This window comes from Aspergillus affinis (genome assembly GCF_023601865.1).
Source record: "Aspergillus affinis strain CMG 70 chromosome Unknown NODE_23_length_327850_cov_86_924445, whole genome shotgun sequence".
Taxonomy (NCBI): domain Eukaryota; kingdom Fungi; phylum Ascomycota; class Eurotiomycetes; order Eurotiales; family Aspergillaceae; genus Aspergillus; species Aspergillus affinis.
This window is the reverse complement of record NW_026515804.1, coordinates 212,567-235,822: the sequence shown is the minus strand read 5'-3', so window position 1 is coordinate 235,822 and position 23,256 is coordinate 212,567. Positions and strand designations below refer to the sequence as shown.

At 51.6% G+C, this 23,256-nt stretch overlaps 6 protein-coding genes across 6 annotated transcripts; 4 read left to right on the top strand and 2 right to left on the bottom strand.

The window, feature by feature from the left end:
- Positions 1 to 1,678: 1,678 nt before the first annotated feature.
- KD926_004957 (SKN1/KRE6 family beta-glucan synthesis-associated protein) lies at positions 1,679 to 3,911 on the top strand (the record flags this gene model as incomplete). The annotated part of the gene is made up of 6 exons (XM_053098295.1): positions 1,679 to 2,289; positions 2,352 to 2,532; positions 2,602 to 2,703; positions 2,755 to 3,277; positions 3,330 to 3,807; positions 3,860 to 3,911. The coding sequence occupies 6 exons, from the start codon at positions 1,679 to 1,681 to the stop codon at positions 3,909 to 3,911; spliced, it is 1,947 nt and encodes a 648-aa protein (XP_052957872.1).
- Positions 3,912 to 4,898: 987 nt separating this feature from the next.
- Positions 4,899 to 6,150, top strand: KD926_004956 (uncharacterized protein; the record flags this gene model as incomplete). Its single annotated transcript, XM_053098294.1, has 3 exons — positions 4,899 to 5,034; positions 5,211 to 5,383; positions 5,590 to 6,150. The coding sequence occupies 3 exons, from the start codon at positions 4,899 to 4,901 to the stop codon at positions 6,148 to 6,150; spliced, it is 870 nt and encodes a 289-aa protein (XP_052957871.1).
- Positions 6,151 to 7,346: 1,196 nt separating this feature from the next.
- On the bottom strand, positions 7,347 to 8,923 carry KD926_004955 (PDK/BCKDK family protein kinase; the record flags this gene model as incomplete). Its single annotated transcript, XM_053098293.1, has 4 exons — positions 7,347 to 7,410; positions 7,475 to 8,469; positions 8,550 to 8,698; positions 8,812 to 8,923. 4 exons carry the CDS (start codon positions 8,921 to 8,923, stop codon positions 7,347 to 7,349), a joined length of 1,320 nt encoding a protein of 439 aa, XP_052957870.1.
- A 3,966-nt stretch (positions 8,924 to 12,889) lies between these two features.
- KD926_004954 (uncharacterized protein) lies at positions 12,890 to 14,468 on the top strand (the record flags this gene model as incomplete). Its single annotated transcript, XM_053098291.1, has 5 exons — positions 12,890 to 13,191; positions 13,320 to 13,501; positions 13,578 to 13,880; positions 13,964 to 14,385; positions 14,442 to 14,468. The coding sequence occupies 5 exons, from the start codon at positions 12,890 to 12,892 to the stop codon at positions 14,466 to 14,468; spliced, it is 1,236 nt and encodes a 411-aa protein (XP_052957869.1).
- A 1,337-nt stretch (positions 14,469 to 15,805) lies between these two features.
- Positions 15,806 to 20,233, bottom strand: KD926_004953 (Cullin repeat-like-containing domain protein; the record flags this gene model as incomplete). The annotated part of the gene is made up of 12 exons (XM_053098290.1): positions 15,806 to 16,056; positions 16,150 to 16,207; positions 16,285 to 16,291; positions 16,345 to 16,423; positions 16,481 to 16,553; positions 16,613 to 16,729; positions 16,801 to 17,528; positions 17,600 to 17,686; positions 17,794 to 17,975; positions 18,259 to 19,594; positions 19,667 to 19,884; positions 19,950 to 20,233. 12 exons carry the CDS (start codon positions 20,231 to 20,233, stop codon positions 15,806 to 15,808), a joined length of 3,420 nt encoding a protein of 1,139 aa, XP_052957868.1.
- Positions 20,234 to 20,717: 484 nt separating this feature from the next.
- KD926_004952 (putative phospholipase A2 (PlaA)) lies at positions 20,718 to 23,156 on the top strand (the record flags this gene model as incomplete). The annotated part of the gene is made up of 1 exon (XM_053098289.1): positions 20,718 to 23,156. One exon carries the CDS (start codon positions 20,718 to 20,720, stop codon positions 23,154 to 23,156), a length of 2,439 nt encoding a protein of 812 aa, XP_052957867.1.
- Between the last annotated feature and the right edge of the window lie 100 nt (positions 23,157 to 23,256).

The following is a 23,256-nucleotide window of genomic DNA, read 5'->3' as shown; positions in this document are numbered from 1 at the left end:
AAAAGATACTCGAAGAAGAAACTGATAAGTGCTTCACCACTGAGACCTTGACCGGCTTCCCTTAATTAGGAAACATGTTTGGGTGGAATGAGCGATTGACTGGTATGTGATCCGGTGGAATGAAGGTAGTATCTGGATCCGAGGAATCTCGGGAAGTGACCAAGTAGGAGGAACACCAGGTTAAGGTCCGTCTAACTGGCCGGAGTAGGACGCGTAGTCTGGAATGGTATTATCCAGGAAATGGCCATGGTTGAACTTTGACTTCAAGACTTTGAGCCTTGAAAGTGTAGGTCTTTGGAAGTGTCGATTAATTGCCGGAGAGGTACTGGCAGGTAGATGATACCTGATAATACCGGGAGTTTCTTCGGCCGTTAGAGTACCCGACACCTCCAGAGTACGCGGGCGCCGAGAGACCATCAGTAGTTCGACGCTAAGACGGGGAACTCGACCCACCGAACACCTTCAAGATTCCAACGTCCATTCAATCGTGAATCCACCAGGCATTCATTCCGCGCTTTGCCCGGAGCAACGCGAGATTTTGCTTAGGTATGGACTACGGAGAGACGCGTGGACTGCCTCAAACTGTACCATGTAGCCTCTTGGGTCGCCAATCGATGGGAATTCATAGCGCCTGCCAAGTATAGAACCACCTGATGAAACTCACAAACTGTAGGCGCAATGCATATACCTTTTGCTTGATTGAAATAACCATGCAGGTACTGCTGGGCTGGGGTCGCCTTTGCACGCTGCAGGCAACAATCTCCACATGCAGGGGGCCGGCATGCTCGATGGAAGATCAAGCATTCCCGAGCTTGGAGCGCTGCTCGGCCAAGGGCAATGCCTCGCTCTGAATTATGAAGCTGTCAGGCAAACGCGCACATTGTTTTGGTGTATCCCTTGTTTGGACGGGTGGAATTTCAATGGATCTGGAAAAGCATGAGCGTGCGAGACTGCATGGACTTGTGCTACCGGCAGTGGGCAAACAGGGATTGGCATCCCTTTCTTGAGTGTCTGGACCATCTCGATTCTCATGCCCGCCTTCATTGCTGGCTCTCCCTCTCTCTTCTCCTAACTGGCTGTTGTTGTTTCCCCCTCCTTCCCATACTGGACTTGTGTTGACGCTCGAAACATCTGCCACTCGCCGTCATCGTCTGTCTTCATCCTCCGCACCTTCTTGTCACTCGCTACCACCATCTTATCTTCTATCCATCCTAATTTATTCTTTCATTTGAGGGACAATCAGGCATTGACTATCTTGTCCCGTCCACTCGTTATTCTCGTTCTTTACGCCAACCAGTCCCACCACGCGTCGACCGCTTCGCATCCCCGAACGACAGCTCCAAACCAGTCATTACCGAGGAACATACGCGGTTTCAATCAGGTCGAAAGCAAAAAAATAAATTAACTAACATACAAACTGTCTTGATGGACTTTCTCTGGTGATATTCAAGTGATCGATAGTCCGCAGAATTAGACCAGTTCAGTTGGCTTCTTGGATTGTCTGCATATACAATTCAGCGTCAATTCACGATACAGACTACAGATATAAGACACAGACACCCAGTGCTTCAGAGTCAGCGTTGGAATCCCCCCGTATTTTCGACATACCCGGGGCCGAAACAATCGTAGCTCCACGGCAGGGTAGTCTGTAGGAACAGCCTATCATTAACTGTCCAGAATGACCGACGAGTCCACTAACCCGCCTGTACCACCTCATATTCGAGTCAACTCGGGCCAACATGACCCATTCGAGGATGCAGAGAATGGAGCCCCAGCTCCACGGCCACAGTCTATCGGACGGGCCTTAACGCCTGGAATGGTGCCGTCGAACTCATCAGGCACGATGCAAACGGTGTACGGATCACCCGTGGCTCAAGATTCGACAGAATTCCTAATACCCCCAAAACCGCGGGGACGGCGCGAGGATTACGATAGCGCGCAGTCGCCGAATTTGTCCATGGCCTCGTCACGACGAACCAGCTGGAGCTCCGGAGACACGCGGAAATACTCTTACACGCGAATGGAAGAATCGCGAGCGCCGTCGCGCGCAGGCAGCGACGATAACGATGTGAACACGCAAACCGTGACCGAGAAGTTCAACATCATGCCGACGGAGGGATTACTTCTGTTCCCGGAGGACGTGGAGAAAGATGATTACATGCACAACCCGGACCCCAATGATCGGGAAAAAGAGTGCGATATCTGGAATCGACGAGGCATGATCAACGTGGGTGGGTTGGTTCTGCTGACTCTTGGATTTATAGTCCTGTTCGTCGGGTATCCTGTAATGTATGAACATTGTGTCTCTCTGGTCCTTACACGTGGAAAATCTGTTTACTGACTGTTGCCAGAACTGCTGTGAAAGAACTAGAAAAAGGGGGAAGCACGGTATGCGAAGCCGGAGACACTCTCTGTCTCGACGTAGGAGAGCGACCGGTACTGTCCAATCTACGGAAGGGCCTAATAGATCCCGACACCCCGGATTCTGCGAAGACGAAGAAGTCGGTCGACGGCAAGGAGTGGAAGTTGGTGGTGAGTGTGTTGCGACACAACCCAAAAGATCTTTGTTTGCGCCGCAGGTCTGGCTGACTCGCATGGTAGTTTTCTGATGAATTTAATACCCCCGGGCGCACGTTCTATGATGGAGATGATCCGTATTACCAAGCAGTGGATATCTGGTATGGTGTGACGCAAGATTTAGAGGTTTGTCACCCCTTAACTGCCCCCGTGGACGCAGGCTGACGCTATACTCAGTGGTACGATCCAGACGCTGTGACGACAAGGGATGGCGTACTAGAACTGAGATTCGATGCCTTCAAGAACCACGAGTTGAAGTACCGCTCCGGAATGGTCCAAAGTTGGAACAAACTCTGCTTCACGGGAGGACGGCTGGAAGCAAGTATATCCTTGCCCGGCTCAGGCGATGTCTCCGGATTTTGGCCCGGATTTTGGGCGATGGGAAATCTCGGTCGGCCTGGATATGCCGCGACGACGGATGGTATGTGGCCATACAGTTATCATGACAAGTGTGACCCGGGAATCACTCCCAATCAAAGCTCACCGGACGGAATCAACTTCCTGCCCGGAATGCGCCTTCCAGCCTGCACATGCGACGGGGGAGACCACCCGAGCCAAGGGAGATCTCGAAGTGCACCCGAAATCGATGTGATCGAGGCCAGCGTTATCCCGTTGAACAACAACCCCAACGCAGTCGTTGGCTCTGTCTCGCAAAGTTTGCAGATGGCTCCGTTTGACGTATGGTATATGCCCGATTATGGTACGTGTTGATTCATCCTGTGGTCATTGCCCACCATCTAACATTGAACTAGAATACACTGCTGTGTATGACCAGCAGATTACAGAGCTCAACGATTACCGCGGAGGTGAATTCCAGCAGGCGATGTCCGGTCTCACGAACTTGAACAACGACTGGTACAACGGCTCGGCTTATCAATCTTATGCTTTCGAGTACACTCCGGGCGCTGAGGGAAATGTCACCTGGTTCGTCGGTGCGGATAAGACGTGGACGCTAGATGGGAGGGCTATAGGGCCGAATGGCAACATCGGCCAGCGAACAATCCCAATGGAACCGTTGGCTGTCGTTATGAACTTGGGTATGGCGTTGAGCTTTGCTGCCATCAACGACTCCATTAAAAGCTACATGCCCGGTTATATGCGGTTCGATTACATCCGTATCTATCAAGACCCCGACGAAGTCAGCGTCACTTGTGATCCCCCGGGGTACGAAACGACCGATTACATCAAAGAGCATCCGAACGCGTATAACAATGTGAATAAGACAACATGGTAAGACCGACCTTCTCCGACTGCACGGATCTCCATACTGACTGTTTCCCAGGGCGGATGCTGGATATGATTGGCCTAAGAACTCTTTCATGCATGGATGCTAACCCCCTTTACGCGATTATTTCTCTTCTCCTTTTAAATTCTCTTCACTTTGTATACGATTGACAAGACGTTCCATTTCAATCCCGACAGCCACCTTGCACATTCCTTTGTAATCTCGGATACCATCTCTTTTACTCCTCGTGGCAATCCGGATGAGCTGGGGTGGGCATCGCATACTTTTTTGAAGGTCTTCTTTTTTACCTCAAGTTCCTCATCTCAACTGGTCCTTTATCATGGTGTCGCTGGTTGTTTAGCGGCATTGATTTCCTGGTGTTGGGGCGTATCCGATTTGAATTCATGGTTTTTTCTTTCTAAAAAGGGGTTGGCTATCACTTTGCATATTCTAGTACATTTATCTACTTATTTTCCAGGACTTGATCTTCTTATTTTTCTCGCAGGTTCGACCGCCATCTCTTGTGAGACCTGTACCTTAATATTGTATAGTTCCCTTCCAGCAGGCAACCGGATGAGTCAGCAAGGCAGGCCAGTCGATCACGGGCACCGGCAGGGCGTCCCTTCGATTCATCTGCAGGCATCCTTTCGGCTTTGCTCTCTTCGCCTTTTCATTTGCCCCGCCACGTGTGACGACAATCCCTGCTGGCCAGGGTATTTATCATCCGAGCTCATATCTTGAAAAAACCTAGGGTTCACTGCCGAGACAATCCGTCAATTGTCTCTCGCGAATGCCAGCCCCGCGAAGCTAATTGATCGACTAACCGCTGCCGAGCCATTGAGGTCATCCCTCCGATTCCAGCTCCGGTATATGTATGACCGGATATCAGGTCTGAGATTCTCGGCTTTCATCCGCTTTCCTGATATACATCTGGCCCATCGCGCTGCAGTATCGATCTCTCAAGTTGATCGCCTATCGTCTGGTTCCAGTCACGTTCTCGAAACATCGATCTGATCATTACATCACGTCCAACACTTTTTCATTGAACATCAAAGACAACATAACTACCTAGGTAATACAACATAACCCAGCCAATATGTTCACCCCTCACGCCAATCGACCCAACAACAACAACCACATCGTCATCCCGAGTGGCTCCGACAGCGACGGGTACAGCGACAGCGAACTCAGCGACATGGAAGTCGATCCGCCCAGCCGACCGCAACGGGCGGGTATGAGTAGTAGTAAGTACAGCTTCTAGCCGGGAATCACCTTTATGCTTGTCTTTCTGAAGAGATTCCCTTTCTTCCTTTCTTTCCACCATCCAAATCCATTCCACCTCTTCCCCTGACGCAAAGCACATACCCATTTAGTAGCAATAGCGAAGCTAACCGTCTTTAACCCCTAGGATGGGACGCCGCTCCGCCACCAATGCGCTACCGCCCCTCTCAACCCCCCTACCACACTTCCCTCGAGCAGGAGAAGAAAGTGCGTAGTCGGCTACGAGAGGAACGGCATGCTGCGTTATCGGTGTTAACGGATCGAGAGCTCCTAACGACGCAGGCCCTGGCCGCTCAAGAGGTTGGTGGCTGGCCCCTTCGCTCTCTTCCACCCTGTTTCAACCTATTCGTTGCCCTCAGGAAATTTCCTCTCTCCCCTATCACCTACCCTGCCTCATCCTTCCTTCTTACCTACTCCTCCCTCTTCCTTCCATACACCTGTCTAGAAAACATACCATACATGCGCATAATTTAACCCCCCGAACCAACTCAACTAACTCCAAAAAGACCCTCCCTCAAACCCGCCGCCGCTTTCTCTCCAAACTAATGGCCCCCGAAGACCCCGCCGTCGCGACCTCCCTGCGCGCCGACCGCTTCATCATCCAACACCCCACGACAGCAGGAATCGGTCTATCCACAACCTCTTCTTCTTCCGCCGTCGCCGCCGCCGCAACAACAAGGGAAGGGCCCTCATCACTCACATCCCCGCGGTCCGGATCCTCATCTACGGTGCCGATGATGGTGCAGAGAAGTATTGTTGACGTTCATGATGCTGATGATGCGGGGTGGCGGAGACCTGAAGGAGGTGTAGGAGGAGGAGGAAGTGGTGGATCATCGGGGATGGGGTCCCCTGCTGGATCTGGGTCGAGTCGACAGAAGGGGAAAGGGACGACGAGGACGCCGGATCGGTCGACGAGAGGGTCCGGGGGAGGAACAGGAACAGGGACAGGATCAGGGTCAGGAAGGATGAAGACGCCCGGGAGTGCGCGGCGAGAGAGGGAAAGGCGGAGTCGGTGGAGTGGAGCGGAGAGGGAGAGGGATGAGCGGGATCGGATCTCGTCGCCTTGATCTTTCATTTTAATCCTATTTTATTTACCTACTATATTTACTCGAGCTGGGAAAAGGAGATGGACCGACTTACTGACGTTTCTTATCTACCCTACTCCATCATGATTATCATCCGAGCAAGACTGAATGAATAACTGATCGAATTGATTGATTGATTGATTGAAACGAATGATATCCAAGTAACCAAAAAGCAGAAGAAATATTCACATGCCGGCTCATTGTATACATCAATCCATCCCTATAAAGCAATATCAAAAGCAAAGACAAAAGACAACGAAAAGGAACCAAAAAGTACCTGGGCCGTTTCAACCCGTAAGACAATAAGAATAAGGAAATTCCAATCCCAACACGTAATCCCAAACACAAAGCGCAAAAAATGATAAACAAATCTACTGTACAAATGATTGACACGGAAGCAAGAAGCGAATCGCAAGATCAAGAAAGAAAGACAATATAGTCCAAGGCGGCTCTCCAGAAATAAGATAGCTAGATGGATAGAACACCCGATAAGAAAAGAAAACCATGACGAATAGGTTTCATTTTTGCCCTCGTTTTTCCAATGTGATGATAAAGTGTTGTTGTCCGGTAGTAAATGGGTATCAAGGTTTCGAAGGTTTGATGATCTGCTTTTTTCTTTTTTCTTTATTTTTTTGGCCTTTTCTTTTTTTGTGTAAACCGTCTATCAATCTTCTTTTTGATTGACCGAATGAATCGACGCGTGTCATGGCAGTGGCGTTCCAAAATAAACCTGAATATAGAAGTATTCAAAAGGATCACTCTGTCTCTTTTGCCGGGGGGTATAATTGTTTGTCTAACGACCAAAAAGACATTGCAAGGGTCGGTGATCGTCCAGAAGCTGGATGTAAGGTTGAATCCGGTATCCAATTGTTCAGGCCTGCTGGAAAAAGATAGGCAGTAGTCCTGGCGACGAGTGGGTGATTGGTTGAGCGGAAAGGTATGATAAATCGCAAGAGACGTTTGTTTCAACTGGACGATCTCTCCGTATTGAGCATACTTTCGGCATCACCGACCTGCTTGCGTTCGGAAACTTCCCGGGTGCGCATCTGGGCGCGCGCCGCTCGAATGTTCATTGGCGTCAATCCTCGAGATGGTGGCGGGTCAGGTTCTGAGTAGAAAGGGTGAAGGCGATGGGAAGTAGAGAACCGGACACGACCATCCCTCATGACTGGTAATTGTCATTGCAGGGGTTCCGAACTCGAGGAGAGACGGTTCAGATGAAGGTACACGTCGGTGCCATACCTAGAAACAAAAAAGATCAGTATCCTGTCAACAGCAAATTTTTGCCAGGTGGATAAACACTTACCCCTCCATACTGATCAACTTTAGGTCTCCACCAAAGTATCGGGCATATAGGCGACTGATTGGTAGACCATAGCCGAAACCGGCCATGGGAGCCTTAAAATCGCTCTTGTCGAAGTCCGGATCCAAGTTGGGCGTTTGTTCCACGGTGGTGTACATGTAGGTCCAGACCAAGGGGATAGCCGAACGGGGGATGCCGCCACCTTCGTCGGAGACCTTGATCGTGATGTCTTCTTTGCCCTCGGCGATGATGACTTTGGTGATGGGGAATGCCTCCTTATCCGCACCGTGGGTTTCCACAACGGCACGCAGGGAGTTCTTCAAGGTTTCGAAGAGCATGTGAGACAAGTGACCGGGAACGTACATGAAGTTCAGATCGTCCTTGCAGACGAGCTGGACCTTGGGAGCGTCGAAAAGACCGTAGTAGTCCTCACAGACGAAACGAGCGTTGTCAATAGCCTCCAAAGCGACCTCGCGAACATTGGTCTTGGTACAGATGATGCCGACATAGTTTGGATGCTTGACATGCGTTTGTTCCGTTAGAGCGATGTGCTGGCCGATTAACATTCGTATACCTATTCGAGACATGTAGAAGCGATCGAGGAAAGACTGAACGGTGGAGTCGATTTGCAACCGCTGGCGCTTGCGTTTCCATTCTAGTATACCCTGAGCCACGGTGGTGACCACACTATCATGTCGGCGTTTGATCTGTTGCAGTGTCTTGGCGAAGCGTTCGTTGTAGTCGTTCAATTCCGGAGGCCAGTTGCCTTGATCGTCCGACGGGGCAAAGTATCTTCGGGCGGCAGCAGCGGCCGCTTTTCCATTGCCATGGCCATTCGTTGCAGATGAGGGGGAAGACCGATACTGTCCTTCTTTGATACTAGGGTTTTGGGTCGCTTCCGATAGGATCTTGGAATGACTGCCGTTCATGCGCCCGGGTCGCAGCAGACGTTGCTTCACTTCTTGACTCAGAGTCGGTCGAGGGAGAGTGATGATTTCCTTGTGGATGCGTTAATAACGCTGCCGGTGGTTGCGACCGCCCGAGGACGGACAGGGCCGAAATAGGCAATGAGTCATACCTCGAACGACTGCGCGTACCAGTCCTGGACCTTCTTGATCGAAGGCATCTCACTGAGTCCATCAGGGAGCTCGCCAAGATCCTGGACACGGTGGGCTAGACGAATGGGAAGTTCTTCCGACAGGAATTGCGAGGCGCGGAACAGGGTGCCTACTTTTCAGAAGGGTCACGGAATCAGCGAGGCCTTGACTCTTCGGGCGTAACTCTCCAGACAATTACACCAAAACCGACGGGAAGCATAAATTTGGGAAAGGTAAACCTACCAGTCGAGGGTCTATCTCCAAACTGGACCATCTGCCGCAGGGACACACCAGTGGCGGGGAAGCTGGCATAATGGCTGATGGTTTCCATCAGCCTCTGCGACGGCTTCCACATGGTGGGTGAGGATTTCCAGGCCCGATGGCCTGAGCTATGCACTCAGTAGAACGAAACAATGCGGACAGAAAGTCTATGGACGGAGTTGTCGTGAGGATAGAAAGGGAAGGGGAGGGCGGAGAGACGGTGCGTCAGGACGGCGGGACAACGACTACCGAGGTTGACTCCGCTCTTCAGACGAGCTCGGGACGGCGGGCAGTACAATAACCCGGGGTTGCCAGCGAGACCGAGACCGAGATTCGCCAAGACGCACGAGGGAGGAGAGTGAAAGAAAGAGAAAAGGACGGTCAGAGATGGCAAGAAGGAAAGAAAGAAACAACCCAGACCAATGCGCGTAATTGACGAAGAAGAAGAAGAAGAGTCGAGAGGACGACAGGATGGAGATGGAACGAGCGACTCTTGCGGAGACTCGAATTCCCGGGGAGTCACGTGTGGGGGGTTCGATCCCGTGCGCGGCCGAGGCGATGCTTCTTTGCTTCTTCGTCTGCTTCTGCCTCTGCTTTTGCTTCTGCTCTCGTGTGCCTCTTTTCCCTTTCCCTTCACACCTCAGGGCTAGATCAAGCATCCCCACAATCCAAGAAACTAACTGAATAAACTTCTGGCGACCGTGATCAAAGACATTGTTTGCCCGGTTCGTCTCTCATTCTTTCTAAGGCCTCGATTTGCCGATGCGAACGAGACGTCTGGTCCGAGTTTCCCCTTCGTCCGAAAATCATTCGTTCCCCCTCTCCGACTGGTCTGGATCTCCGCATCGCGCTCAAGGTTCGCCTGTCCTGTCGTGGTCCCTCGGCAAGCGTAGGTTTGTTGCATCCACGGTTATCGCCGACGTCTCCATTCCACTTCTTGCCTCGTTGGGAATGCCGACGTAGTATATCTGAACCGCCGGTCCCCTGGGCTGCCTGTCGTGGAATATAACAATATTATTATTATTTTTGATTGTAACAAATAACTAGCGGACCGAACCCCTCCAGAGGAGTCACGGTACGGGCCTTGACGGGTGGGGTTTAGTAATCTACCCTCCTCACTTGCTTTTCTCAGGGGCCGTCTTGTTCCCGTCCTAGAAACAATATCAACAATCTGGATTTTTTTTTTTTTAAAAAAAAAAAGAAAAAAAAAAGTTAAAATAATATTTTTTTAAAAAAAATACAATAAAAAATAAACGAGACGATCGACGGTGCCGATGATGTTGTCTGCAGTAGGAGAGATCCCCGCCTTGCATCTCGTCGCTGTCATACATCCCGTTGGGCTGAAATCCACGGGCAGGAAGGGAAAAATAAGAGAGGGAAAATAAATCAGGTAGGCTTACACAAGGTAGGCTTAGGCTTCTTCCTGTCGGGAATGGATGAGGCATGCGAGATGAGACATGTCGATTCAAACCGAGACCGGGTCCCATGTCCATCGTCCTTTTGTTCGGTCCAGAATTCACCCTCCCCAACACCAATCGGCAGGGAACTTGTCATGATGACACGATAATGCATGACACCGGTCACCACGGTTTGACGAGAACAAGTAAAAGGGAAGCCCGAAAAGGCTGGGAGAAAACGAAAGTACTGTACAATGCCGGCTCCGACTTGCAACGACCGGCGTGACTCGTTAGGCCTCAAGTCCGATTTAGTCCTTCCTGGCATGATGTATATTATATTAGGTGTTTCCAGAAGCCAACTTCCGGGGGCGTATCCCAGACGCGGCCGCAGGAGTTCGTTGCGACTAGTAGTAGATTAACCCGGATCCCACGGCGCTGGTTGGCCTCGACGAGCAGGAGTCCTTTCCCCCCTCGATATTCACGAGGATTATCCGAAAAGCCTCGTGGTGGAGCCGCTCGTCAAGGTTCAGCGTTGGGATTTACGGACAGATGGTCAGATTGGTTGATATACAGCAACAAGTGGTGACTAGCGTTCTTTCGGCGATTTCATTTGCTTTCCTTCTTTGACACCTGTCTGGCCCACCAACCAAAGTCGTTATTATTTGGCACCGTCGATTCAGCGCAAAGTGCCTCTCCGAGTGGCCGCCCATCACATCTCCGGTGGATTGTCTGGACCCTCATGCGGCAGTCCGTTCTTTTGCTTTCTTTTTTTTTTTGGTCTTTTTTTCTTTTCTCTTCTTTTCTCTCGCTCGTGTTTTCGTCATCACTGTCAGTGCTAGAGAGAGAGGTCGAGAAGGGGCACTAACAGAGGAACAGATTAACCGTCACTGATCCATCGTCTGGATAAGAATAAAATAATAATAAACCCTAATAAGGGCACAAGCCATCCTGTCAACGCCGGCGCTCGGCGGAGTCGCAGAACGGTACGTGTGCCTTAATCAAGTGGATTTCAGAAAAAGAAAAAAAATTCCGCATTTCCGCTTCTTTATTTACCTAGTTGATTGGATTGTCTGGTCGGCTTCTGCCGGTCTGCCTGTCGTAAATATTGAAAGCAGCAACGATGGACGATGATCCTGCCTACCCCTGGTGGGTTTTTCCTGGCGCTGTGGAATTGATCCATTCGATGCATCGTGCAGTGACGGGTGTTGTTTTTCGGACTACCCATCCGGAAGCTGTTATTATTGAGTGAAGCTGAGTGGGCTGGTTTCCATCGTGGATGTCGATGATGCAAGCCTGCGTTTGAGAAGCTCCTCTCCTCGAGGCGAGTCTGTGATTGGAGCTGTGACCTGGTTAGCTTCGTTTTTTTTCCCTTTTCTTTTTTCTTTAATGATTTTTTTTTTTTTCTTTGTGTATTTTGTTATTCGAAAGAGATACTATTTTTTGTGTTTGTTTTTGCCCTTTTTTTTTCTCTCTTTATTTTCCTCTTATCATAATTCTGATATTCATCCAGAGGCGAAGAAAAAGAAAAAGGGTTGTTTGTGAAGCAACAGTCGGTTTCGTTGTCACCGATTCACCAAGAGGGCGAGGGGAATTAATATACGCCGAATAGTCGAGGATCCGCAGTGGTTTCTAATCGAGGATTACCTTTTTCGCTTTCCTGCTGGTGATGCCAAATTTCTGCCCGTGAACGGCGCCATTTCAGGGGAAAAAATTCCCACGGCCCCTCTCCGACGCCTTTTCCCTTCATCCTGCCCGACTTTCAGTCCGGTGGATTTCAATGTCAAGGTCGGGCTGGTCGACCTCTTCGATTACCCGATTCCATTAATTATTCTCGTCCCCGGTGGAGTTGGTTTGTGCGCGCGGGAGGATCATTATCAGAATTAGTACTCGTTGCCTGGTCGTCTTCATTCCACCCAGGGTCTCTTTTTCGTTCGGAATAACTAAAGAGTGTGGGGAGGATTTTTAAATTATTGAAAATCCCCCGGGAAGTACCAGACGGAGAGAGAGTGAGAGAGAGAGAGAGAGAGAGAGAGAGAGAGAGAGAGAGCAAGTCTGGTGGATTTAATTTCCTTTCGTTTTATTGTGTTTCTTTTCTTTTTCTTAGAAAGAAGAAAGGAAGAGCGCTAGAGCGAGAGCGACACAGAGAGAGTGTGCGAGAGAAAGAAGACGGAAGAGGAAGAAGAGTAAGAGGAAGAAGCCGAGAAGAAGAGGCAGAAAAGGAAGAGACACGAGAGAAAACCGGTGGTTTCCAATTGGGGAAATCAGAGAAAAAGCGCACTTCGCAAGTTGTTCGTGCCTGCTGCTGCCCCTCCCCTTCCTTCGTCCCCGTTCTTTCATCTTCACTTCCTTTTCCCTTCTACTTCATCCCCGGTCCTCCCCCCCCCTTCTTCTCCCCCATTCGCTTGTTTTCTTCCTTCGGTTCCCTCCCCTCCATCTCGAAGCAACCTCTGCCTTCCGCCCCATTAAACGGACAACGAGGGTGATAGAGATAGAGAGGACAGCAGTCCAGATCTTCTCTTCCTTATCGTCTTTCCGGTTTCTTGGTAGATGTATCGTTTCTAACGGTCCAATCTCCTTCACGTCCCTACCACCTGCCTCCCCCGAATATACTTCTCCTGCATCCCTCGGCTGCAGGTGCATGTAAGAAAACCTAGGGAAAAATCATGTCTCGTCGTCGTGCTTCCCACAGCGAATCAGCTGCCTCGTCCACGATGAATGAAGCCGTTGCATATCCTTTCTCTGGCATGCAGCAAGCTAATGGTCAGCCCCCGCGTCGTGGCCCGATTGAAGGTCCGAACGGACGCCGCTTGATTCGAAGGGTTACCTGGCGATCTTCCACCTACAAACTGATGGCTTCTCTCTGGGTGTTGGGTGTCCTTTACATCGTCTGGCTCATCCGCGACATCTTTTATCTCCCCTTCACCCCCTCGACTCCAAGTACCGTCGCCGTCAACGCTGCCAACGAGTGAGTCGCCTCGAGGCCTCCCCTGGATCTGCCTTGAACTTGTTCTTTGTCTTCTGCCCCCTTACTTTTGGATTCCATCGGAACCGCTCTGGATCACCATACTAATCGTCTCGACTCGGTCTGTCTAGTTGGCTGGCTCAATTCGTCGGTCGTCAGGAGTGCGGCATCTCTTCCTTGTCTCTCTACCAGCCCCCTCAGGATAAGGATGGCCGTATCCCCAGAGACTCTTTCTGCCAGTCCAAGGATTCTTTGCTTAATGCCATGAGCAATGGTGGCCGCCATGGATTCGACGCAGCGTATACTTCACAAGGTAAGCCCCATACTCGACCTACCAAGATAGCTAGGGTCTCTCGCCAACTGCGTCGACTGACCTGAGCACCACATAGGCTGTTTATACCGCTGGTTCACCGGTGCTCAGGCCTGTGACATTCTGCAAAAGTTCGACGGAGTGGTTTTCGTGGGTGACGAGGCCCTTGCCGACGTCTACGCCGGATTCAATATCCTCCTTCGAGAGAACCTAGAGATCGGCTCCTTGAAAGAATGGGAAATGAGTAGGGAACATGGACACAGGTGCAGTTGCGACTCCCAATTCACCTCTGCCTCGTGTCTCCCATTGCGAATCACCTCAAGTGATGATGTATATGAGCTGGCCCAAAAGGAAACCCAAAGTCCTTACACGTGTCCGAATCGTGAGTCTCTCCTGTCCTCAAACCCCACGGCAAGCAAGCCTTCCCAGAGACAGGTCCAGACGCTAATTGAGACTGTGATCTAGGCATTGCACACACCTTTGTCTCTGTAAATGGCTCTCCCTCCAAGAGCAATCACGTGAGGTTCCACCAGTTCATCGCTCGAGGGGGTGATCAGAGCAAACGCATTCCTGTGATCCACAGTATCTCGCTGTCCAACGCGTATTCCTTGTCGACGGCCAGAAGCAGCATGGATGAATGGCTGGGGCTGGCTGGAACCACCGGACGGACGACACCTTTCCTCTGGATGGGACCCACTGCCCCCGGCCACCAGAAGCCCCCCGGAGACAACGTCCATGCTAAAAGCTGGCAGTACACATTGGATACCACGGACGCCGCTCGGAGCAAAGGAATGGAGGCCCTGGGAATGTATAACGCCACGCTTCAGGCTGACAGCTGGGATGGCGTCCACTACGGCGAAAAGGTGGCCTTGATGCAGGCGATGATGGTAAGCTTCTGAATGTTGCACAACAGGATGGCCCGAGACTCACCACCGTTTTGCAGGTCCTCAATTGGCTGTCGGCGATTTAGCGAATCGATTTTGTGTAACGTGTGGGAGAGACCAGCCCGCGTCAAATGATCTTCTCGATGCTTGGGCTGCACATGGCGCATGACGTGCATGCCGTGACACCCCGCACGACCGAGTGCCCCGCATTCCTCCTCGATGCTTTTTTTTGTCCGTCTTCCTCGTCCCTCTGCATAGCGACGCCCCTTCATCTCCGTGATACTCTCCGGTACTCTGGCCATGTATATCACCATTTACTTGGATACCCCTTATCTCCATCGATTTCGCTCGATTTCTTCATAGTTCTCCAAAAGTTGAGTTTCATTTTGGCTAAACCCCTCTAAGGCGTTAGATAGTCTTGCATTACGCCATCTACCGATCTTGGCCTGATCTCATCCACTTTTGCGTGTTTGTTTCATTGATTTTTTTTCCTGCAATCTGCTGTGTTACTTCATGTCCTCTACTTGCACTGATAGGCGAACCCCATGCATGCAAGCCAGACCAAAAAGAGACAGCGAAACAAAACTACGCGATTGTGCACGTGGTCAGTCCCACGTGAGGTCTTTCGCGTTCCCAATTGTTTATTTTTTTGGTTTTTTTCCCATCAATCTCTTGGATTGTTTTGCATTGGTTCTCTGCGCATTTCGGTTTCGGTTGACCCTACCTAAGGTACTTTATCAAGCCTCGTTATTAAAATAGATACCTGCTTGAGTTAAGGCGTTTTCATTTTCCATCCCTTGTTCTTATTATTCCGATTATTTCTATCCAATTATTGAGAGACGCTATTAATAACCAGATCAATAAGTTGACCTGGGGTCTAGAATGCGGGTGGTGGTGACTATGGGATGATTGTTCGAGAACGCGTGATAGTGGCATCGTGGCTTTGCGAAAGGTGGAAATTAGAATAGCATGGATATAGGGTTGTACGTAAGTCCCTCCTCCACTATGCTACCGGGATAATGACAAATCATGTACAGGAATAGTCCATACCATGCTGGACAAAGATTGATATTAATAGCGAAACAGAACAGAAACCCGTTCAGGGATTAGTCGGAACTGCCAGATCATCTCAAATCATCAAAATATTACTATATACATACATAGATAAGTAGCTAACTAGGGCAGGCCACTAAATACCTAACTATACTTGGTTTGGGCAGGTGGTGCTTGCTGATCGCTCGCGCTTTTCAGCTGGTTCTTTTCTGTGCATGCTGGGATGGACTGGGCAAGAGGGTGGTTGATCTGGTCTCGTCTATTTTTTTGTTCTTCTTTTCTTTTTTGGTTTTGGTTTTTGCTCCCTGCCATACTGCTTACCACCTTATCCCATCCGACCCAGGGCACCCACCTCTCTCAAGAAGGAAATCTAGACGTAAAGAGCAGCAGTCTCGGCCTTAGCCAGCTGCGCCTCGTACGGCTGCAACGCCTTCTTAACCTCAGTGGAGGTGAACTTCTCCACCTGCTGGGGCGCGCGGCCGACGAAGGTGCTAGGATCCAGGAGGCTGTCGAGCTCGTCAAGGATTGGGGCGAAGAAGGCGGTGCGGCGGATGCGGTCCAGGAGGTCGTTGTCCTTGCCGTGTTTCTTCACTTGGTCGGAGGCTTGGTGGGAGAGGACACCTGTTTTGTTGCGAAGGAGGGATTAGTTATGTGTTGTAGTGTGATGGGATAGTATATAGTATGGGGAGGGATGGAGAGAGGGAGCGAGCGTACGGATTTCCTCGTGGGCGTCCTGTCGGGAGAGGCCCTTCTTCACACAGGCCATGATCACCTGGATTTTGTTTGGTTAGTATATCGGACTGGTTGGATTGTTTCAGGGTTGGTTGTTCGGGTGTGGAAAAGGCTTACGTTCTCACTGTCAGGTTGGTTAGCAAATGCTTTTAGAGAAATGGTGTAGGGGTAACTTACGTGGCCATGAAAGGAAGCTCATCGTTGACACGGCGGCGGATAACCTCGGGGTAGACGACAAATCCGGAGGTGACGTTGTCTGGGGACGGTCAGCGACGAGAGACTAGGTCAACATACCCAGCTTGCCACGACTTACTAAGGAGAATGAGACAGGCATCAGCGGAGAGGTAAAGCTCCGGAATGCTGATACGACGAATGGCACTGTCATCCTGGTAGAGGTTAGCGCGTGGTGAGTCCTTGGCACACAGAATACGGTTCTGTTCCTTACCAGAGAGCGCTCGAACCATTGGGCCGAGTAGGTGTCCAGGGCATCCTTGGGGAGGTTCTGGAGGTGACGTCCCAGAGAGCAAAGGCGCTCAGAACGCATAGGGTTACGCTTGTAAGCCTAATAAAGGTGATGTGTTAGTCAGATATGAACAGATCTTCCTTTTCCCTCTAATCGGAAGAGCTACTGACCATCGCACTGCTGCCAATCTGGTCCTTCTCGAAAGGCTCCTCAACCTCCTTGAGCATGGCCAGATGACGGATGTCGATACCGATGCGCTCGCAAGTGGAGCCGAACGAGCCCAGGGCGTTGGCAACATCGACGTCGATCTTGCGGGAGTATGTCTGGCTGGAGATGATAAAGGCGGAGTTGAACCCGGCCTTCTCGGTGACCAGCTCATCCAGCTTCTCGACCTTCTCGTGGTTACCGTCGAAGATCTGGAGGAACGAAGCCTGAGTACCCGTAGTACCCTTGACACCACGGAAACGGAGGTCATCGCGGGCACGCTCCAGGTTCCGCAGATCCATCAGCAGGTCCTGGAGCCACAGACAAGCACGCTTTCCAACAGTGACGAGCTGAGCGGGCTGTCCGTGGGTGAAACCCAGACAGGGCAGGTCCTTGTACTGGTTGGCGAAGGCGGCCAGCTTATCGACCACGACGGCGAGCTTGGGGATGAGGATATCGAGACCGTCGCGGAGGAAGATCAGATCGGCGTTGTCGGTGCAGTAGCACGAGGTAGCACCCCAGTGGATGATTCCGGCAGCCGCGGGGGCAACCTGGCCGAAGGCGTGAACGTGGGCCATGACGTCGTGTCTCCGGCGCTTCTCCTCCTCGGCGGCGACCTTGAACTCGTCATCCTGGATGGTGAGGTGGGCTTTCATCTGCTCAATGGCGTCGGGGGTGATGGGCAGACCGAGTTCTAAACTGGTGAGTTTTCGACCGCAGAACAAAACAGGATATTTTTTCGAGGTTAGAGGAGCATGAGTGTACCTTTCTGCGACTCGGCAAGCCACAGCCACAGCTGTCTCCAGGTGGAAAATCGGTTTCTCGGGGAGAAAAGGTATTTCATCTCGTTGCCTGTAAATTCCATCGCCGAGTGATTAGCGTCATACCACTATAGATGGCCCGGGGAAGCCCTGAAACAGGGAGGGGCATTGCGGGGGGAGGGAGAGAGGGGGACATACTCGCATAACGCGAGTTGAGGGGGGTCTGATAGACATCATTGCTTGCCGACATCTTGCCAGATAGGAATTGAGTCGATTCCACAGGAATTGAAGGGATAAAGAGAGGGAGAGAAGGAGAACGAGGATCGCTGGCTGTGTGCGTTCCTCCCGGGAAATTTTGCGTTTGCGGCGGCGGGCCAGAGCTTTAGCGGGGTCTCCGCTTATCAGTCACGTTATCTGGAGGGGCGGATCATCATTGCATCACATGATCCCGGCTTTTGTCGTTTGCGGCAAGGATAACGAGGAATATGGCATTCATTAGATTATCATATTAAGCAAGCCTATGTATGGAACTTCCATTCAATGCATAGCTACCCATCCGTAGCTCACAGGGTATCCATCCTCCGAGTCCATGTCCATGTCCAATGATCTCATGACAAGGCAGCCAGCTGCGCCGAGAGGCTTCCCTTATCATACTTGACATACTTGCCCCGGCCTTTGTCAATTTCATGGTAGCGGTCGTAAAAGCGAGCATACAGAGGCTCCAAAACGGTCTGGAGTTCCCGCGCAAGCACGCCACGCACTTCCCGCTCCATGTACAGGCCCTTGTGGCGGGCCAACATCTCGTCAAAGCTGGCGTTGAACGCTTTGAACTTGTCTTTGATCGCATCCTTGTCTTTGGATGAGAGGGATTTGACGATGGCGCTGGAATCCACGGCTCCACCAGAGGCCGGCCGAGCCGAGCCGCTTGCGCCTCGAGACGTATATTGCACATCAAGGAGGAAATGCGAGGTCTCCTTCCACGCATCCAGATAGGTCGAAGTAGCCCGTTTGCGGAAGGTGTCGATCCGTGCAATGCTGTCCGGAGAGCCGAGGTACCGAGCCAATTCTGAATTGTGTCGGATGGTCCGATCGACATTGCAGAACACGTTCGACAGGAAAACACCCTGAACGGCCTTCGTTCGATGAAACGCCCGGCCTCGAGATTCCAGTGCGATCATAAGAGCCTCGACCATGTCAAGGATAAAGTGCGTGAGCAGCGTAGAACTGTCTGGACTAACGTCCAACGGGGCGCCGGATGTATTGGACGTCGAACGCCAGTTACCATCGCCCAAGGATGTCAAAATCGAAGCGAGTGGTCCCGAATAGCCGGTCAAGGTAGTGAGCGCACTCATGACTTCATTAACAAGAGGTACGGAGCCACCGTCGGGCGGAAGAGCAGCGATGTTCCCGGCTTTACGCTTGGTCTCCTCGAGTAACTCCGAAAGAGACGATTTTGCCGTCTCACGTATAGGCCTCAGAGCTTCTATGAACAAACTCTTGAGTTCTCCCGTCTTGGACTCTATCCGGTATGACATGGCCGTCACGATCTCGATGATCTCAAACGCCAGAAAACAATCGGTCATAAGATTCGCCCGGACGTACTGGTTGAGTTCACGTAGGGTTTTCGCGTATTCACCGAGCGCAGGTCGACACGTGGCCTGGAGAGCCAGTCCCCGCTGGTCGCCGGTGAAAATCTGCGATACGATGTCGTGTTCGGCATATATTAAGCCTTCCAAAGCGTTCGAATAAATGCCAATGCCATTCGTGCCTTGTTTGTAAGGACCATCCGTGGCTCTGCGTTTGAGCGTATTCAAAGATGCGATGGCAAGGTTCTGCAGGCTTGAAGTGACATAAGACGCACGGATCTCGGCGTACATTTTGAGGGCGGGGTTTCCTCCATCGCCACGTTGAGGGCCATGAGCGGTCGCAGCGCCAATCGCATTACAAATAGGACCCAGTTCCGCGATTGTTTCTTCGGGAAGCGCTGGGAACGAAAGATCTATTTAGTTGAGAAGGCGTGTAAGTTGTTGATCTTGGGTCCCAAGAGTTTTTCAGAAGGCATTTTCCTCACTTTTTGTCAAATAATGTAGCGGCTCGATAGCGCTGACATGTTGGCTCAGCGTGGCGCGGAACAAGTCCTGGAGCTTGATGGAGCCGGTATTTAGCAACGACGAGAAATCGGTGATAGCTTTCTGGTTCGACCGCATATTTGTAGAGTTGAGGTCGTTCAGTGCCTTTCCCACGCGATTCATAGCCGAGAGATACTGCGACATTTCGACATTCTGGGGTCTGATCGGGGAACTGTTAGCAGAGTCCGGAGATTATGCGCAAAAACAAGCCAAAAAGGGCCCTACCCTGCGCGAATAATATCCTCTTCTCGGTTCTTCGCATCAAGCGGTTGGCGGAGGCGCTCAATGGCTTCATTGACCTTATCTATGTTGTTGTTGGTGATTTGGAGAGATTGCGTGTTGCTGTAAATGGGGCCGATGGCATGCTTCACAACGTTGCCTCCGGTCTCTAGGCGCACCATAGAGCCTTGAATTTTCTTTGTTAAGAGTTTAAGCTTCTCGAGGTTGGCATACAGCACTTCCACCTCGGCGCTCTCCTCCGCATAAGCGGTATTCCTTGGAGCAACCATGATCAGGCTGCACTCGATCGACAGGGTCCCACAACCAACACCAAGCAATTAGAAGACTAGTAAATACGATCGGGTCGCAAGGTATTATCGTAGGGGAGAGAGATTGGTCATGCCTTGCAGAGTGCGAAATAAAGGGAGAATCATGAATGAATGAATCAGCAGATAAGAAAGTAGTCCAGCTTGGCCGATGAGGCGCCCGGCCTCATAACGCGGAGATGGTCGAAGGAAGAAGGGTCCTTCCCCGATAACATCAGATGGCAGAATGTCTCCGGCTCTCCGCAAGCAGCGCTAGACCGAAAAGGGCTGCCTCGGACCGGCCAATTCTCCCGAAGAATCCGGTCCACGTGACACGACGTCATCCGCCTGCAATGGGCCCGGATGGCCCTGGTCTGGCCTGGCCCACTTCTTTCCTGGAGCGTCATGGCTTTAAAGGTTGCATGTCTCGCCCTCGTCGCGCCCTCTCCTGCGCAGGACCCATCTCAATATGGGTGCTGCAACGGCCCTGAGTCTGCGATGGACTGTCCCTCCCGCGGCATTAATTGCCCTGGGCAGTGGAGTCCTCTATACCACGGGCGAGCGAGCTTCGACTCGACACTCTATCGTCCGATCAGAGCAAACTGCATCCCTTTCCACGTCGGCGGCGCGGTGGACGGACAATGGCCACAACAAACCTTCACCCGGCTGGGGCAAAGGTAGCTTGGCCCCGGTTTCCGAAAACTCCACTCCAGAGGGTGATCCAGGGTCAATCTGGACGAATATCCTCCATAAATTCGACGGGGTGAAGCAATCGGTTGGCTCGGCTGATTGGATTGAATTGGACAACCTCAAGAGCTACATCGTTCCCGACTGGACTCGCTTGCTTCCGGTGACAGTGCAGAAACTTCAGCGGGAGCTCTCAATGGCCCCGGGCTCTCTCGCGGATGACATCTGGAAAGAGGCCCATGACCCCTACATCAACCCGGAAATCCTGCGGGAAGCGACGGTCCGGGTCAGTAATAATCTATGTGAGGAAGAGCTGGCGTTCCGGAAGAAAAGACAAAAGCATGCTGTGAAAGCACTTGCAGCCTACCTCAACCTTCCCGAGGATGACATTCACCCCGACGATGTACCGATCATTGCGATGTGTGGCTCGGGCGGCGGACTACGCGCCCTCGTGGCCGGCACGGGCTCGTATCTCGCAGCTCAGGAAGCCGGTCTCTGGGACTGTGTAACGTACACGGCTGGAGTCAGCGGCAGTTGCTGGCTCCAAACACTATATCACTCATCAATCACTGGACGCAACTTCAATAAACTGGTGGACCATTTGAAGAACCGACTGGGCGTGCATATTGCATTCCCGCCCAAGGCGCTCGACTTACTCACAGCAGCTCCTACCAACAAGCATCTTCTGAGCGGTTTGGTTGAGAAGCTGAAAGGTGATCCCGGCGCGGATTTCGGCCTCGTGGACATCTATGGTTTGCTATTAGCCGCAAGACTACTAGTACCCAAGGGGGAGCTCGGCGTTTCAGATGGTGACTTGAAACTCTCGAACCAAGGTCAAAATCTTCTGAATGGAGATCATCCCCTCCCCATTTACACCGCTGTTCGCCATGAGATCCCCATGATAGACGGTGATGAGGAATCCCATCACAAAAAGCAACCCATGACGGAACAGCTCATAAAGGAGTCCAAGAGTGAAGCCTGGTTTCAGTGGTTCGAATTTACGCCGTATGAATTCTTCTGCGAGGAACTTGGTGCTGGAATACCGACATGGGCTCTAGGACGACACTTCAACGGCGGCCGGAACGAGATTCCCGAAGGTCATTTTCCAATCCCGGAGTTGCGTGTCCCTGGTTTAATGGGTGTATGGGGGAGTGCTTTCTGCGCAACCTTATCCCATTATTATAAAGAGATACGCCCGATCGTCAGAGGCATTACTGGTTTTGGTGGAATTGATTCTCTGATTCAAGGGAAAACTAAAGATCTTGTCCGAGTACACCCAATCGACCCGGCAACTATCCCGAATTTCGTCATGGGAATGAAAGGCCAACTGCCTCCGAGCTGTCCTGTGTCCATCTTCCATAGCGAGCATCTGCGGCTTATGGACGCGGGGATGAGCAACAACCTGCCCATATATCCACTACTTCGCCCGGGAAGAGACGTGGACGTTGTCGTTGCTTTCGACGCTTCCGCCGATATCAAGCAAGAGAATTGGCTCTCCGTCGTGGATGGATACGCGCGACAACGAGGAGTCAAAGGCTGGCCACTAGGGGCCGGCTGGCCTCGAGCAGACTCCTCTTTAAAGGACACGGAGGAATCTCTCCGCGAACCCCAAACCATGACCCAAGAGGCCTTGGACAAGAAAATAGAGGAGGCCCGAAATAACAGCGCCCGCAGCGCAAACGCGATGGGGGACACCCACGACACCGAGCTTGGCTACTGCAACGTCTGGGTCGGCTCGATGCAAGAAAAAGTCTCTGACGCAGAGCCCCCTCCATCCAAACGTCTCTTCCACCCCAAACACGCCGACCACTCGGAGTCTGATTTCCATCTGATGCGTCCCGACGCGGGCATCGCCGTCGTCTATTTCCCTTTCCTCCCCAACCCGGCCGCTCCGGATGCCCTTCCTAGCTCTACGTCCTCGAAGTCCGGCATGCCCGGTCGTCCGGCCAACTCTCCCAAGGTCGCTGACCCGGCCGATCCGCTGTCTCCGCGCCCGAACTCCATCGATCCGGATGTCGATGATTTCCTGTCCACGTGGAATTTCGTGTATACACCTGAGCAAATCGACTCGGTCGTGGGTCTCGCAAGGGCGAATTTCTCGCAGGGTGAGGAGCAGGTGAAACGCGTGGTGCGGGCTGTTTATGAGCGTAAGAAATCGGACCGGCTGCAGCGTGAACAGGAGGAGCATCGACGGAGGATGGAAGGGTTCGTTCCGCTGTGATGAGATGAGATGAGAAGACAGTCCCTGACCTATACACATCAAACTGTCCTTTGATATCCATGGTTTCTGTTTCTGTTTCTTTATCTTGTTTAAATTGGAG